At 34.0% G+C, this 17,843-nt stretch overlaps 2 protein-coding genes across 2 annotated transcripts; both read right to left on the bottom strand.

The window, feature by feature from the left end:
* Window positions 1-7,040: 7,040 nt before the first annotated feature.
* On the bottom strand, window positions 7,041-11,697 carry LOC110370245 (protein takeout). The gene is made up of 5 exons (XM_049847633.2): window positions 11,546-11,697; window positions 10,955-11,174; window positions 10,067-10,197; window positions 8,590-8,745; window positions 7,041-7,577 (listed from the first exon to the last, which is right to left on the bottom strand). Exons 1-5 carry the CDS (start codon window positions 11,610-11,612, stop codon window positions 7,426-7,428), a joined length of 726 nt encoding a protein of 241 aa, XP_049703590.2. The 5' UTR covers window positions 11,613-11,697; the 3' UTR covers window positions 7,041-7,425.
* Window positions 11,698-14,321: 2,624 nt separating this feature from the next.
* On the bottom strand, window positions 14,322-17,192 carry LOC110370329 (circadian clock-controlled protein daywake). Its single transcript, XM_049847629.2, has 5 exons — window positions 17,033-17,192; window positions 16,208-16,427; window positions 15,398-15,528; window positions 14,866-15,018; window positions 14,322-14,510 (listed from the first exon to the last, which is right to left on the bottom strand). The coding sequence occupies exons 1-5, from the start codon at window positions 17,190-17,192 to the stop codon at window positions 14,359-14,361; spliced, it is 816 nt and encodes a 271-aa protein (XP_049703586.2). The 3' UTR covers window positions 14,322-14,358.
* Window positions 17,193-17,843: the final 651 nt, after the last annotated feature.

The raw sequence follows: 17,843 nt of genomic DNA, 5'->3' as shown, positions 1-17,843 counted from the left end.
TGATTATTCGTTTGCCGCACGCTGGTATTAAAATTTAAAAAATGTATTTTTGTAACGAATGAAAATAGCCCGTTTAAAAATATTACACAAAAGACGCAGTGCATAAAAACACAATAATTAAGTCATTTTACAAAAGGATATGATAATTATAACCATTTTCATTACACATTCACATTTACATTAAATGAAATAACTGAAAAACAAAGCCAGTACATTTATTTATTTAAAAAGAGCTTTCAAATTAAATACTTACTAACTTCATTTTCACTATCGAATAGCCAACAAATCTAAAATAGCAAAAGAAATATCACTGACCGTTTAGCTTGATAACATCGTTATAGTCCTTAATATAGTCCCAGACAGCCGAATTCCTTCTCGTATTTTCTCCCCGTCACTTAGGTTCAATTAGGTTTATCTATCATCGGATTAGTCTGTTCCCCAACATTCGAACCCTCTAAATTACATTAAAGGGAGCAAAAAAAGTGACGACTCATACTTGGCCCAAGAGAAGTTTGTCTGACTTGAAAAAAAATAGATTCGATTTTTAAATATTCCAATTATGGAATGATTGAATTCTTGTGATGCTGGCTGGTTGAGAGTTAGTTAATTGATTGTAAAATGAGGTTTTTATACGTAGTGACCTCTTTTGATGAATGAGAGATGTGTTAGTTCAGATGAGCGCTGGCAGATGGCAGTAGTGGTTTGAGTTACAAAACATAAAACAAATAAATTAAATATGATTCATATTATGATAATTTTATATGATTGAGGAATTTGACGTTTTGTCAACGAATAGGTGGTTTTCATGTTGTACCACTAAACAATACTACATGTATTCACATTTGAACAATAAATCAGTATCCTAAGGGACTCGTGTACTCAGAAATGCGTTACAAAATATCTGTCGCATCATATGTTCCACATAGTACTGTTACATACTGAATTTTGACCAATAGATCACGTATTTACTGGCATAATAATTACTATTCAGGATACCTCTATCAAGGAATAGGCTCACACAGACCTGTGTTTTTGCCATAAGGTAACTAACTACGGTTATGAGTTATGACTGTACCTAATTACGTATTTCAATTTATCCTTTCAGAATTACCCTGCTATCGGGTTTAGTTAGACACATTCAATTTTTTCTTCCTTCGAATTTGCAGACGAGACCTTTCCCCCACCAAATCTGATAGCAGTAGCTCGTAAAGCCATTTCCCCTCGGCTTCGAAACAAACCTCAAGTCATTCGTTAGTCGTTTTACAAGAGCACATCTCGATATCACGCGAATGGTTTCGGCACGTGTCATCCGCCCCTCAGTGATAGCGGTAAAATGTTCGCTGTTTACACGATACTGGGGCAAAGGTGGGGCGAGTTTGAAAGCGGGGACTTATCTATTTGCGTTTCTAAGGCTCAAGTTCATAACACCTAGACGTCGGTTTTCTTAAAACCGACGTTGACGTAAAAGCCTGATGAGTTGTAAGTGGTCCATTTATTACTTACCTACGTAGTTATGTTTAATTATCATTGGCATTTAAGTTTTACGACTATGTAACTAAAAAAACTTAAAAACGCTTAAAATAAGGTTTTGTTCGTTCAATCGAATTGGCACTGTCATGATGATGAATCGAATTTTGATAAGTCAACTGCAACCTTTATTTACCTGCAATAAACATCTCGAGAGCTTAACATAAAGTATTTTTAGCCGACTTCGTAAAAAGGAGGAAGTTATCAATTCAGATGTATATAAATATGAACGTAACAAAACCTTTTTTGTTTTCTTAGCCAGCTAACACTACGCCCGCACCCTAAATGTAGTTAGAGATTTTTTCATTGATATCAACACCCCTTAGGAATAAATCAAGTTTGTTATTGATTGGTAGTTAGTAACGCCCCGGTTAATTCGGTTTTCTTCCTCATTTGGGGGTTCACGTTACATTATGATAATGTATGTGAGAGTTTACGAACAAGCTTTTTATTGCGAAATGTGGGACGTTAAATTAGGGGGTTATTTTGCAAGTTGTTTGCTAACTTTTATGGTTCTGATGTGAACTATAAAAATGTGACCATTATGGCAAGCTTAGATTTATACGAACTGAACGCATTTTTTCACGAATTCTTAAATTGGTTCCCTTCGGCGCGTCCGGGCTATATACGTCCGATGTGCGTCTACTTCTAAAGTTGAGTAGGTACATTTTAATTTTTTTGGATAGAAAAGGAATAGGTACTACACATATATGCAAAATAACGAGCTAGTGTTCCATCACTAGTTAGGTATTTGGTCTTTTGGTCTAAAGATGCCCTTAGCTTTTACCGTTTCTTATCAAAAGTACACTCACAGAAGATATTCGGAAGGAATACCAAATCATTTTCATTACGGATTTCCGCAAATGAACCGTCGGTGAGCGAGCCTTGAATGCTAAATTTGATTTTTAGGAGATTACCATATTTTAAACATTAAAGTGTTTGAGGTCATTGACTACGGAGTCTTCGTGAGCTTAGATAAGAATATTTACATTAAATATACTAACAAGAACACTAAGGAAATATAATAAGAGAAAACATAGTAGGTACTGTTTAGTATTTTAAACAAATGACAGTCTGATAGTGGAATAAACAATTTTCTTATAAGTAATTTAAATGACAAGATGAAGCGATAAAATATAATAGTCTAATAAATACGACCCAAAAAAGCCAAGATTGAAAATGTAAAGAAAATAAAGGAACAGAAGTTTCCACAAAGAAATAAAATAACACGCTTCTAACGGAACTTTAAAACCGTTTATACGCTGATGGTGTGATTAAAAACCAGTAGTATTAATAAGTCAAGACAACGACAATTTAGTTTTATCTATTGGACACAGCACCCTAGGGCTATCTACGAATCTCGAAGATAACCTCAAAGCCATAAATCAATGGAAACCTAACACCAAAGATTAGGCATTTATGATTTACGACTATAATCAATATGCTTCCTGGATTTTAGATATGAATGTTTTTACTTAGCGATAATCGCTAAATACTTTGCCATAAATCATACAATAGTGTGTCCCAAAAGGTTATAAATGTTGGGACCGTGGATAACAAAATAACTTTTGGAGATGTCATAACGCAATATCTCCCAAGAAAGCAGCGCGCAAAAATGCGGGTGTTCGGGCCATAAGGAATGTTACTATAGCTCCGCCTTCGTACGCCTTCTTTAGAACTCGCCCACTTTTTTCGAAATAAAATCACCAATCAATCGAGGTAGAGCTTTGTTGCCTCCTTAGTTCTAGTAACTCGAGACTACTTTGATCGCGCTTACGTTACGTAGTATAAAAAGACTCCTGACATACTTTTCTTTTGGCATCTCCGTTATCTTTCTTTCCTCCGTGATTGGGACTTTTCCATCCGCAATGATCAAGAGGTAATCGCAGATTAATAAATATAATAAGTTTTGAATTCTTCTCACGCAGCAATAAAACTGCATTCGGTTGAGGAAATATTGCACAAACAGATGAGCAATTGTTACCTATATAAGTATGATATTATTACTACTTCTCGCACCTGAATAAAAATTATGTCGAGTCTTACGTTATTTTTTCAGGTTCTAGATTAGGTATCTTTATACTTACTGTAGAGATTTTAATTTATGCTGATAATAAAATTGGACAGGCATTAATTGAATGTTGTAGTTTCAAAAAGAAAAGGTAGTTCTTCTACTTATAGCCCAAAAAAATACTAAAGGTTTAATCCTCTGTAATGCATCCTGCTTTGCGCTACAGTACTTACTTCCCAATGAAATCAGTTCAGTCCTTTCAGTGTGAAAAAGACAGACAAACGGATATTAATAAGAACGTTTTGTTATGATGTTTCGTTCATGGTACCACCATGAACGGGAGATCTGACGTGACGTAAAACGAGAAGTCTATTTTAAATGATATCATTAAAACATCGTGATATATTTTAAATTAACAGGTTTTACAAGTTATTAGCAATTTTGGATGGTGTCAATCAAGTTTTTGGTTTAGAATACATAAATAAAATATAGAAACCGGTCGTTTGATGTGCGAACTGGATGTGAAATTATGTAATATATCGATAACTAGCTTCTGCCAGCGGTTTCACCCGCATCCCGTGGAAACCTCTGCACGAACCCGGATAAAAAGTAGCCTATAGCCTTCCTCAATAAATGGGATATCTAACACTGAAAGAATTTTTCAAATCGGACCAGTAGTCCCTGAGATTAGCGCGTTCAAACAAACAAACAAACAAACTCTTCAGCTTTATAATATTAGTATAGATTATTTGTAAATAAATATTCGCCATAGATGTGTTTGTTTGTACCTACCTACTTGTAGACATAAAAGGTAATTTGCAATAGTACCTACTGGTCTAAAATCTATAAATTGATTATTACACTCCAAAATCATCAGTATCATCAGTGACACCATTTGAATATTGTAACTTTTATATAGTAGTATAAGTATTCAATATTTTTAGTCGATAAAGCCGCTACTTTTATTTATCAAAAAGGTCAAAATGTTTTGTTTATAATATGGTAGGTACCTATTAAGGTACTTTGCATTTGCAAGTACTTATTTGTTAAGTGCAAAAAATCATCTTACGATAAGTACATTGAGCATGTTTTATACACGGGTCGAATAATAAAATAATACTGAGTAAGATCAAATCAGCGGTCTATTTCTATCTGTCTGTACCAATATCTCTTAAACCAATAATCCTACTAATAGTGAAATGTATGTATCTATATGTGTTTGTTTGGGCTTTCATGCTAAAAAACAGGAAAAATAATTAAGATTTTCAGCAAAGTAGTAGGTTTGAGTCTTTTATTCGATTACGCGATGTACCTAAGTTTCTTCAGGACTCGGACAAAGCTGCGGGCGTGTTCTGGTTTGCTTTTATAATAACCTCACAACAAACATCAGAAATAGCCAATTACTTCATTGATAAATCATCATTAGCACTAGATAGGTCCTATTAGCGACTATAGGTAATGTAAACTCGCTTATGATCAGACAAAAAAACATTGTAAAATACCGGTTTGTAGGTACCATGGTTGGACCATATAATGTAATGTTTCCTTAAGGTTTTCCCTTTAGGTATCTAAAGATCAGAGATTATTGTAATACCTACATTATATCGAGTCGGGCTGATGATAGGTACTAATAGTATTTTCCTTATCATTTTAAGTTATACCTGTTTTACTTCCATAACTACGATAGCATTCTAAATCATTTTATAACTATCATTTAGTACCTATATTTTATCCGACTACGGAAAGAAGTTTCCCTGAGAAAACAGCAAGAACCAGCTAGTCATATTATATAACATCTGACGTTCACAGAACACGTTTCGTCGACTCAGCATCCATGATGTTACCCATAGATAATTGGGTACCGGACACCAAACACAAATCTTGTGCGAACATCCAAGAATTTCCCTTGGTTGACCCTCGTAACTTGTACCTTTTCCCCTAGTTAAATCTCGCTACCACGAAAGATAAATGGGGGGAAGAAATTATGGTCTTTGCAAGATATGTAACATAGGAATATTTGCTTTGACTGTATTAACATGAGACAGGTCCTAGTTTTTTAATTATAACATACTGTTTTGTGAGTCATCTAGTTTTAACTGATGTTAGGACTCAACCAGTATGTCCTGATTAATCATCACTTATGTACCGTCTCTCGTTAAGAACTCCCTAATTTGACTGAAGAAGGACCAGTCGTTCTTAAAAACAAAAGGTTTATTCTGCCACCCCTTGTCAGTTGCTAATAAAAGGTTAAAAGTTTCCAGAGCTTTTAACGCATTCGGATTAACAAGCTCTTGCAGCGAAGTACCAAAACACTGGATTCTTTTTTGTGTATCCGTTCTGTATTGTCAAAATTCACCAATGATCAAAAATCTGTGAATTATTATACCATGAGAAAACTAACCACTTTGAAAGATATAGTCCGTGGAGACGATATTTTCTCAGGCACGTTACATAGAAACTAAGCAATGATGACAAAGGCGTATATAGAAACAATGAATCTTCATTGCAGACAATAATTATTTACAAATCGCTTGAGGATTTATCCTGGAATCTGCACTATAATTAATCATAGTTTAATTACTAAGTAAGTATATAAAGTCCATTTATTATAAGATTTATAAGATTCCGTAACACACGGCAATTATGCCAATGTTATTATATTTATAAAGGTAATTGATCTTTGATCACCAGTGAGTGACGTCACAATGTGCGCAAAATTGTCTTGAAGTTGCAAGTACGTGACTGTGGTATTTTGTTTCTATATCCAGTTATTTTAAAATATATTTTCCGCTGCACCGCACTTATTGCACATGTTTTTTTTATGATATTTCACAACTTCGTGTTACTACGGACATAATATTTGCATATTATTATCGATAGTTTTAAACTCTATTGCCACGAGCGAATGACTAAGAAATGGGCACTAAAAAAATTTACTCTCCCCCCGTCAGATCCAGTTCAGATATTGAAATGAACATAATGGTATCTATAAACTATAATGGTTCTTCTTCTTTCACATCAATGTCAGGCAAGTTTGTGAAATAGGAGATTAAGAACGTATGGGATCTAAGCATTAGAAGATGAACTCCAGCATACGGAAAAAGATAAAGCAAAAGCTTAGCATACAAGTATCTAAGTTCAGTTCACATATATCAAAATGATACTCATTCACAAGAAATCAGAGCAGAGCTACGTCAAAATAAATCCTCTTATTGTTTTATACGAAAACAGATTTAACAGCGGCATTCGCTCTTGTCTTTAAATATACCGATGACAGTCATTGCCTCCATGTGTTTCTTACATTCACTCATTCACTGCTCTGTTGACGTTTTTATATTCCTTAGCTCCGTGTGAAGATCCAAAATAATTGTACTTTTATGGTTTATGATGTTACCAACGCAGTGTTTAGGACTGGTGACAGGTTCATGACAATATAATGCTTGATATTTGGAGCGTTTAGCATCGGGTGGTATTAGGTTTGGTTTTTGTTTGAATCAAGTAATTGATGATGTTATTGCAATTGGTAATTTTATTTCTGGACTAATAACTTCAATGATTCAAGTAGCTACATAAATTGTCTGTATACAGGTGACGACTTTTTTGGGTTAGTATCATGATTGTAAGAGAATATAGTGCTGAATCTGCAGTTTAAGGCAGAAATACAAGTAAGTATCTACTCTTAATAGGATTAAAAAAAAACATAAATATATTTTTTATAAACAGCAGTTTATTATGATCCTAATTGAAATCCATATTAACTTGCTGTCACTTAATACAATACAAATCCTTTCCAATCAGACTTAGCAATAATAAGAATAAGTTAATGTTCATTGATTGAACCAACTTCTTTCAAATAATTTTATCATAATCTAGTTTTAATAGGAACTTTATTCAATGGCCAGTTCGCTGGCTGGGACACTTTGGAAGAAGTTGTCAACGTTTGCAATGATCTTGCCGATGATGGCCTTGACGATTGGAGGCCCGACTTCTTTGACGATCTCATTGCTGCTGGAGGCGATCAGCTCACGGGCAGCACGACCTGATGAAAGAACAATTTGTATTAAGATTCTACTAAAACCAGCGGCAGTACATGATATAGACAGTGATCATGAAAGAGAGGAATGTTTAAATATAATACCAGAAACTGAACTGTACAATATAAAAACCGGCCAAGTGCGAGTCGGACTCGTGCACGAAGGGTTCCGTAAATTACAGTTAAATCAACCTATCTCAAAAACTATAAGAGATACTTTGATCAAACCAAAAATCGTTGAAAGAGTTAATTAGCATGCATCACCTCTATTTTTTTTAGAATTTTATACCCCGTAGTTATAAAAATAGAGGGGGGGGGACATACTTTTTACGACTTTTTTATCTCAAAAACCGTTCACTTTAAGAAAAATGTTTTTTAGAAAACTTTATATCATTTTAAAAGACCTTTCCATTGATACCCCACACGGGTATGTACATCGAAAAAAAAAATTTCATCCCTCAGTTACATGTATGGGGGGCCCCACCCCCAATTCTTTTTTTTACTATTTAGTGTCATATTTTTGTAGCGGTTCATACAACACATATTCCCATCAAATTTCATCACTGTAGTACTTATAGTTTCCGAGTAAATCGGCTGTGACAGACGGACAGACGGACAGACGGACAGACGGACATGACGAAACTATAAGGGTTCCGTTTTTGCCATTTTGGCTACGGAACCCTAAAAAAGAGTTGACATCACGAAAATAATATGGATGACAATTATTTGTGTTTTAATTTGTTGTTTACTCTCTTGGAAGCTAGTTTCTGGACAAATATTTACCTAACATTTTAAGTGATGAGAATATCATGAAGGATTTTATTTGCGTCCGCTAAAATGGTATAAATACACATTTGTTTGTAAATACATTTAAAAACTGGTATTTATTCAGATCATGCTTATGATGTGTGAAATTATCGGTCTATCATGGTGAGGAAGGACTAATAATAGTATGGGGATGGTAGCGAGTTCTGAATCTCATACGGAAGAAATATCAGATCAAATTAATTGTTCTTACCAAGAACTTCGTTTCCATTGAAAAGGTTCTCCAGCTCGATGGTGGACTTTTCCTTTAGATCGTAGGTGTGCTTCCAGTTCTTGATCTTCCAGTGCTTCTCGCCGTCCTGACCGATGTTGTCTCCGATGTCGACTTCAGCGGTGATGACGATCTTTCCTAGAGAGTAAATAATAATAATAACGTTATCAGTTTCATTGATTTTACATCTAAAAGCTATAAAAAATAGTTAATTACTATATTCTATATCAGTCTAAAAAGAACTTTGATCTGGCTTTCTTTTACTCGGGTTCCCCAAAGATATGTCCTAGCGGTACTCCTAGCGAATTTTACTAGATTTTGAAAATAGTTTTACAAGCTGTATTTTGTAGTTATTAATACTAAAAATATTGGTATAAGATCAACTTGTGAAATGAGGAACAATGCATGTTTGTCAAGAATCATAAAGGTTAGTACTTCGAATAATAAAATAAGCATGTTTTGCAAAATCATTGTACTTATAAGTAGTTGAAGAATTTCAAGGTTGGTACGTATTTCTGCATATTTTATTTAAAAAAATAGAATGTATTGACATAAAAAACAAACAAACTACTGTTTTATGAAGAGCGAAAACATTAAAACGACATTTAAGTCGTATTATGATATAACACTACAATAAGTCATACTTTTAAATATCAATTATTTCTTTGTTTTATTGTGAACACGGAAATACTTTGTATGTACTGAAAGGAGCTATAAAATAAAGATGCCCATAATGTTATAGTTCCTTAATCACTGTGTGTGTTGTCACATTAATATGTAATATTTACGATTAACTGATTACTAATTCCTAGATAGGTACACTTATGCGAGCATTCTTGTCCAACAATTACGCTCTAAGACGACAAGTTCCATCATCATTAAGGAAATCAAATGGGCTATGTTTTATGCAAACAAGCTATCCACTTATTGATTGTTTAATTTTTATTAATTCCCTTATTTATTTTTTATATTTGTAGCCTTCCACGGAATCCAGAATAACCTAAAAAGATACTTCGATATGCATTGCAAGGGTGCCATTTTATAAGTCTGAGATCCCTTTCTGAAAAAGATAGTGGCCCAGGACGAGAACATAGATTCGTTTTATTCTCCTTTTGTCTTATTCGATCATTTATCTTTTTTGTAGATTTATAAAGAGTCATCAGGATCAAGTTCTGATGAATATTTGTCAACTTTACGATTCTTTTGTAATAAAACGTCAATTAACGTCATTCTAAACTTATGGGCTAAGTGAAGTGTCATAATTTTAATTACTATCTTATTTGAGATATTCTCGGTGAGTTTAAATAATTATTTTTCACACGAGAGGTTATTGACCGCCACAAAATCAATTGATTATATTGGAAATAGTGAAGTTAGTGGATCCTCTAAAACCGCTTTAATTTTTAAAAGTTCAAAACGATAGTTTGAATTAGTAATATTTATGTCAAGTTTTACTTACTGAGAACAACATGAGCATCTCCCTTTCCTTCAATAGGGAGGATGAGCAGACGTCCGCTCATCTCATACTTGCCGGCAAAGTCTACGCTGCACTGTAGCTTGACGGTAAGCTTCGATTTGTTAATATCACGTCTGAAAACAAAAGCAACTGATGAGTTTGGCTCTTGTGTGCATTGATTGAGTGGATACTGTTAGACGGCCACCGCAGACATGCTGGGCCCGGAAAAGATGGCGGGACGATCTGGATGCCTATAACCCTGATTTATGCGAACTATCAATGGATCGATAGGTATGGAGACAAAATGAGGAGGCCTTTTCCCAGCAGTGGGACAGTTCGGGGTTCTTCCTAACATAAAGGCAGAATTGTGTTGCTGGGTTCCACCATTTCTTATTCAAAGCAAAAACATGTAGCTGAAGTGGTGAAGGGCGACCGTTTTTCGGAGACTGTCTTTTGTAAACTGTAGCTGATTTTCAGCCTACATACATACATAGTTAAGATCTCATAAAATTTCTGGGTTCTACATAAGTTTTACCAGTTTACAAAATAAGCTTTTTGTATCCTCGTAACTTAGGTACTCTTTAGTTATTTTTTAAGATACAAAAAATTTGAAAATAGGTATAAAGGTACCTGTAACATTTCATTTATTGTCATTTATTCAAATAAGAAACTCTAAAATGTGTGGGTCTTTGGGGATTGGAAATGTCTAAATTTTGTCATTTTACGAAAATTCATGACAACCCAAGATTTACATTCACTTAATAATTGCGTAAGGGATAATTCATATTTTGCTAATGGATACCAGACTAGTGGCGTCAGAAAGTCTTAAATAACTATAATGTTAAAACCTCCCTCACCAAGTAACGTCAAAAAAAATGTATAAGTACTTACTGCACTTTCTTAGCCACGCAGCCATTCAAGCCAGTTCCCTTAATATCCCACAGCAGCAGCTTGAGTCCTGATGAACTGGCATCCAAGCTCTTCATATAGAAGGGATCCAATTTCTCTACTCCAAGCTCTGGGATCCCAGCAGCCAGGATGGGGATGGCGCTTTGTGCACTCTCCTTGATGCACTTGGAGTCGTCCCATTTGCATTTTCGAATGAAGGGCGCTGTGAAATGAGGTTGGTATAGTGATTTGATTGTGAGTTTGTTTTTTTTTTAGATTTTTGAATTTGGAATTATTTATTTGGAATTATTTAAAAAATGAAAAGGTTTGTTAGTGGTTTGATTGGTGTTTGTTTTTTATTTAGATTTTTTGAATTTGGAATTCTATATTTGGAATATTTTTTGAATTTGGAATATTTTTTGAATTTGGAATTCAAAAAAATATACATTGTTGCTGTTTTTCTATCTAAATAATATCTAAATTATTTTTTGAAAGTTTTTCTTTTTAATTTTAAAAAGTATTTAGGAAGGTAAAAATATTATTTTTAAAGGGAAATTTATTTTATTTAAAAAAAAAAATAAAAATAAAACTAACCAGAGGCAGCATTTGCCGCACAAATTATACTTAAAATAACCAACAAAAATGAATATCGTGAATCCATTTTTGGAATGTGAATTGTTCACTTGGGCACAACTGTTTGCTTCGAAGTTCTTCCGCGGTATATACCAACTACCAATCCACATACATATATATATAGGATATTAAACCATAACTATGTATACGTAAACATGTAGAAAAACTAGTTTCTTTTACGAAGCCGCTTCTTACTTGAATAAAAATGAATTATAATCAATATAATTTTAAAGTACGTTGACATTGCGCCCAGTTTTTTTTTAGCTCAGTTAGATCAGTAGCTGAAGTGTTTGACTGTTTTATGTCACTTGACTGTTTGCGTTTTGTTTTTCTATTGCAAACTAGGAAACTAAAAATATGTATTATTAAGTTCTCTTGATTTTAAATGGATTTTTACAAGCTTTTTTCTCTATAATATCCCTGCGGTTAAAAATATTATTCCGTTTTGGCATTGCTTTTATGATTTTTTTAAAATAATTTTATCAGAAGTGGAGTTCAATTGTATATTTTCTATTACGTTATTAGAGCAATTTTTCAGCAGTTTAGTTTCCTATATTATAGGAAAAATAAATAAAATAATACGTTTAGTAAGCAAAATAAATTATTATTTTATAGCTTTTTTTATCAAAGAGTAGCAGTTTGATCAGATTTATCCGTTCTTAAATTACTTTTTAAAATTAAACGCTTAAATCAATTAAGCAGATTAATATTGAAACGTACATATAAAACTCGGTAGCAACAAGTTTTGCGGATAAATATAAAATTGAGCTTAAAATAGCTTTTTGCTGCATAATTACTCAATATTTTTAAATGGACATATAAATATCTACTGTCGTATAATAAATCAAATATCAACCTTAACCCTTCATGATAAAGTTTAAATTATTTTATTTTCGGGATAGTGACTACAGGGCATTTATACCTATGGATCTGTTGCGAAGTGGAGACTTGCTAGTTTACTATTTAAGTTATGTATAATTAAGGCAAAATGTGTAACGGTAAAACGCCTTTTTATTACATTCCTACCAAATATAACAGTTTTAAGTTATTCGAAATGGGTATCATCAAGAGTTTGTTAGCTTGAATGTTCTTATCTAGGGAAATATAGTTACGATCCTAATTCTTTCAGTGTCAGAACGCCTATTTAGAGAGGACAGCTATAAGCTACTGTTATCCAGGTGCGCTAAGTAGTTCCAGCAGATCGCAGGTAAAACCATTGGCGGATGTTAGTGTTGTCATAATTCTGTAGCTTAGTTCACTAGTTCCGCATTACATTGAAGTTAGTCGCTAATGTTTATTTTTAATGGATTTATCTAAGCATATTAAAAATATTGTAGGTGTATGTTGAGCCAAATAAAAAAAAAAAACTTAGGATTATGAGTCTAAGGTCTTCAAGCAATAGTTCAATAACCTGCTAAGTAAACATTGGGACAATGGGCTAATGTGTCAAGCATTTATCACGTTGACGCTAATAAGACCCTACGACATTTAGTAAAATGTATTTAGAGGTCTTTATGACACTAACGGTTGTGCGATATACCTACATAAGTTATGTTTATGCTAAGACAATGATGGGTTTAAAATACCTAAGTAGAATGGTACTGGCTCATGGAATTTTAAGGTAAGAAGTAGTCAGGTACGATAAAAAACACTTTATTAATTATTTCAGATTAATTATAACTGTATTTCTTGTGGTTTCACCTGTGTTTTGAGGAAAGTACCTCCTTCAAAAACAAGCTTGTTTATTCCGATAAATCCACCTGTGGGGATTCCCTTAGGTATTAGGCCTGATTTCACGATTTGAAAGGTTAACGTTACACTATTGACATAAAGTTTTCATTCTTTCACGGAACACTACTGAACGGATTTCCATGAAACTTGTCCGTAACATAACAGATAGGCTACTTTTATTTATAAACTGTAAAAAAGGATACAGGTTGCTTTTATTCGGGTGTGAGAATATTCGTCAAATCCATTTAATAGTTTTCTCATGATAGACCGACATGTAAACAGGCAGACAAAGTTACTTTCCTACGTATAATATTAATAAGGCTGACTCACTAGCTAACTATGTCAGTAGACATTACTGTTTATAATATGTTTTTGTATACTTGTCACCAAATCTTTATTGTTCTGTCGATGCATATCCCGAATTAGCTGTACCTTGACTGACCTTACAAATACTTACTGTCATAGTATTGTCTTTAAGTTTATTGGCTTGTTTTTTTTTGAAGATTTTTGTAAGACAAAAGTTTATGTGAATTGTGAGGAAAATCCCGTATGGAATAGACGCTGTGATATGATTCATTTGTCATCAATCTGTTATTTGCTTTACAAACTAATCCTACATCCTACATCCTACATATATTATAAACGTGAATGTTTGTGAGAATGTATGGATGTATGTTTGTTATTCAATCACGCAAAAACGGCTAGACCGATTTGATTGAAATTTGGTATGTAGATAGGTGATAACCTGGATTAACACATAGGCTACTTTTTATCAACACACCACGCGGGCGAAGCCGCTGGCGGAAGCTAGTTATTTATATTTTGAAAATTTCTACTCATGGCAGGTGAGATTTTGGGGTAAACTGGAAAGTTATCCAATATACCTCTTATCTCAATATAATCGCATCGAAAAGAGTGAATTTATTTTTAGGAATATTCAGAAAGCCTGCTGAGAGCATTAAACGTTTTTAAAGGGATATAAAATATTTCAATCAAAAATACACAATAGTAACCAAAGAGTTTCTATTTACAAAATATCAGATTCAATCAAGAGCCAATTCACTGACTGGAACTTTTCCGAAGAAGTGGTTGAATTCTCCCACGATGTAGGTAATAACGTTTTCCACCAGCTTGGCTGCGATCTCCTTGATGACTTCGTTGCTGCTGTTCTTGATCAGGTCATTGGCTGCCTGGCCTGGAAAAAAGTAATATTAATTAGTCAAGTTAGCTCTTTAGCTTTATGAATACTAAGCTCTGCCCTGCTACTGCATTCTGACAGACACATTAGAAGGATCATTTGATATGATTCCCGACCTATCAAAAAGGCTGCCTTGCTTACTGCCTTTAACGGTAAATGGGACAATTATTATTATCAACTGCTAAGCTGCATGGTTTGGGCACGTTCGAGTGATTGATTGAATTTAATTTTATATAAGTCTCTTCAGGAGTCTCAAGTCAGTTTTGTACTCATCCTTAAATTTTTTCGATAGGCAAGATTGTTTTTTTCTTTTCGGTCAATAAATAGTTAAATCATGAAAATATATACTTACTCAGTACTTGATTGTCTTGCAACAGGCCTTGAAACTCGAGTTTCGAGTCTCCAGTAACATCAAAGGAATGAGTGAATTTCTTGATACGCCAGTATTTCTGTCCATCTTTTTCCTTGTCAATCATGTCTAATGTAACCGACACTTCCAAATTAGCTGAAAAAAGAGTTTTTTTTTATTATTGAACTACCGAGAAGTAGCCCTTATATTATTTTGATGTAGAAGGCATCCTGCTAGGTTTGATCATTATCATTAATTTAAGAGCTCAGCTCTTTTCGGTGCAGCTCCTTTCTTTTACACCTATCTAGCGCCAACTCCTGAATTTCTTTATACGTCACAACCAACCTTACGATTAAACCTGCCAGGTTTTATCGTAATATATTGAGAATCATAAGAGCGTGATTGAGGAACAAATATTGAAATATCCAATTTAAACATATTAAGTACTAGAATAGTAGTTAGTTAATTATAAGGTATCCACATTGATAACAAACATATAAGTACAGATTAATAGATAAATTCATTATTTACTTACGAAGGTATGCATTGACCTTTCCTTTTCCAGCGATTTTCACGACCAGAAGCTGGCCCTCCATTTCATATTGTCCATCAACAGTCAAAGGACACGATATTTTCAAGAATACATTCGACTTTTCTGGGATGCGCCTGAAAATAAAAGCAAAACGTTTATAATGTGCATATAATTCCAGTAAATAAAAATTTTTTTATTAGGTATAATCAAATGCATTATACCGTCCACAAAGGGCACTGAAAAGTTTTCGATATGGACGGATACCAAAGTCAATCAAAATTTTTATGCCTAGAATTAAGCCTGGGCTAGAGTATATTCAGGACCGTAAATAGGTACATACACACCTAGCAACTTGCAAACCAGTCCAAAATTTCAGGTTCCACTAGTATTCACCATTATAGCCAACAATTATCACTCGGAGTAAAAAATAGTGCAAAAAGAGCAATTTCGATAAAGACGATTTATTATTATCTTATAAATCTTTCTAGAATTTTTATTCACAGATAATTATATGCATGCATAGTTCGGAATCTAGATGCCATCCATATTAAGCCATATGTGATTTGTAATATAAATATTCAAAATCTGGCTTAGGTGCTCGTTTTGCGGGTGATCTACATCCGTTGACATACATCTCCTCCTTTTCGGGAAGTCGGACTAAAAAATATGTCAAGTAATTTCTACTGTGGCTTAAATATTTTTACCAGGATCTGGACTGGCTTATAATTTGACGACCTGTCATAATATGTGTTGTTATGGATTCTTGGAGGTCAGGCGACAAGTCATAAATTAAAGAAAAACTATGCTACTTACTGCACTTTGATGGGTTTGCAGCCCTTTAAACCCTTAAAGGTGATGTCACTCAGAATAAATTTCAGGTTCGGTGAACTAGAGTCCACGTTCTTAAAGAAAAGGGGATCCAAAGGCTTCACGGCGAGGTCTGGGATGCCATCAGCAAAGAATGGTATTGATTTGATAGTGTTTTGTACGATACATTCTTCGTCGCTAGCTTTGCATGGTGTGATGAACGGCGCTGTGAATGAAAACATATAGATAATTCTAGAAAAATAAGAGCTAAGATATGGGGAAGCCACTGGTGTTCCTCACATCAGGTAATAATGATAACCATTTCAGGATTACGAAGACTAATCTCTTCATTGAACAGTGGCTGGTCCTTAAGGAGAGGTGGATTCACACACATTTGAATGTGTTATCTATAAAATTGCAACCAGTTTCCGCCCAGAAGTATTTTAATCAAATCAGGCATTTACACAAAAGACTAATAATATCACATCATCATTTTTTAAGCTAAAAACATCTTTACTACTTTCTCTACACATGCAAATCCCCCCCGTTTAGGAGAGGATTTTGTCCAGCAGCTAATAAAAAAGGTGAAGGAAAACATCTCGAGGAAACCTGGACTAGAAAGTCTTAAATCACCAACACTCATTGAGCAAGCGTGGTGATTAACGCTCAACCCCTTTGTGCATGAGAGGAGACCTGTGTCCAGCAGTGGGACGATAGGCTTATTATGGACGCTGCTTAGGCTTATTTATCGGCTGCGAGGACAAATCTACTGTGAATCCTTCATGCGTACCAATAGCATAAAGCTGCATTAAAAAACCTCACTGGACTTACCTGAAAGAGCGCTCGTTAAACTTATAAACACACTTGCTACTATCAATATTTTTGGCACCATTTTGATAATTTGATATTGCACTTTATTCAATTGTATTTCGGTCACTACTGAGCTAATGCATGTATTGATATCGTTATTTATATCATAGACATCGTACATAAGATGTGTGTTTTAGGTTTTATTTTTACAGGTTTTGACCTTTAGTTGTGTGCTATACTATACTAGCGTTTTGATAAAAAAAAAACATTCGATTAGAGTACTTATATCAACTATCTTAGATTTCATTATTGAATGTCCGATCATAGCTTTTTTATGTGTTTTTTTGCGCTTTTGACTAACCGCAACAAGTAATATTTATTTTTGAATTATTATTTACAGTCTTAGAATATATAATCATTTAATGTCATCTTTTTTATTAGGTCTGCATGGTTTGAATAATCTATCCTAATCGTAGCAAAAAATCAAATTGCAACTCGTAAAGAAACGAATCTAGAATATCTTTATTGTCAAGTCATTGACTACGAGTATGTTGCACGTACAAAGGCAACTTTACTTGTGTGAAACCGTTCTTATTAGCCCTATTTTTAGAGTTCCGTACCCAAAGGGTAAAATGGGACCCTATTGTTTTCGCCCCTCTGTCCGACCGTCCGTCCGTCCGCCCGTCTGTATGTCATGAACCGTGTGATAGTTAGAGAGCTGAAAATTTCACAGATGTTGTATTTTGTTGCCGCTATAACAACAAATACTGAAAACTAGAATTAAATAAATATTTTGAGAGGCTCCCATACAACAAACGTGATTTTTTTGTCC

This window comes from Helicoverpa armigera, chromosome 7, assembly GCF_030705265.1.
Source record: "Helicoverpa armigera isolate CAAS_96S chromosome 7, ASM3070526v1, whole genome shotgun sequence".
Taxonomy (NCBI): Eukaryota; Metazoa; Arthropoda; class Insecta; order Lepidoptera; family Noctuidae; genus Helicoverpa; species Helicoverpa armigera.
This window is presented reverse-complemented; position numbering and strand designations above follow the sequence as displayed.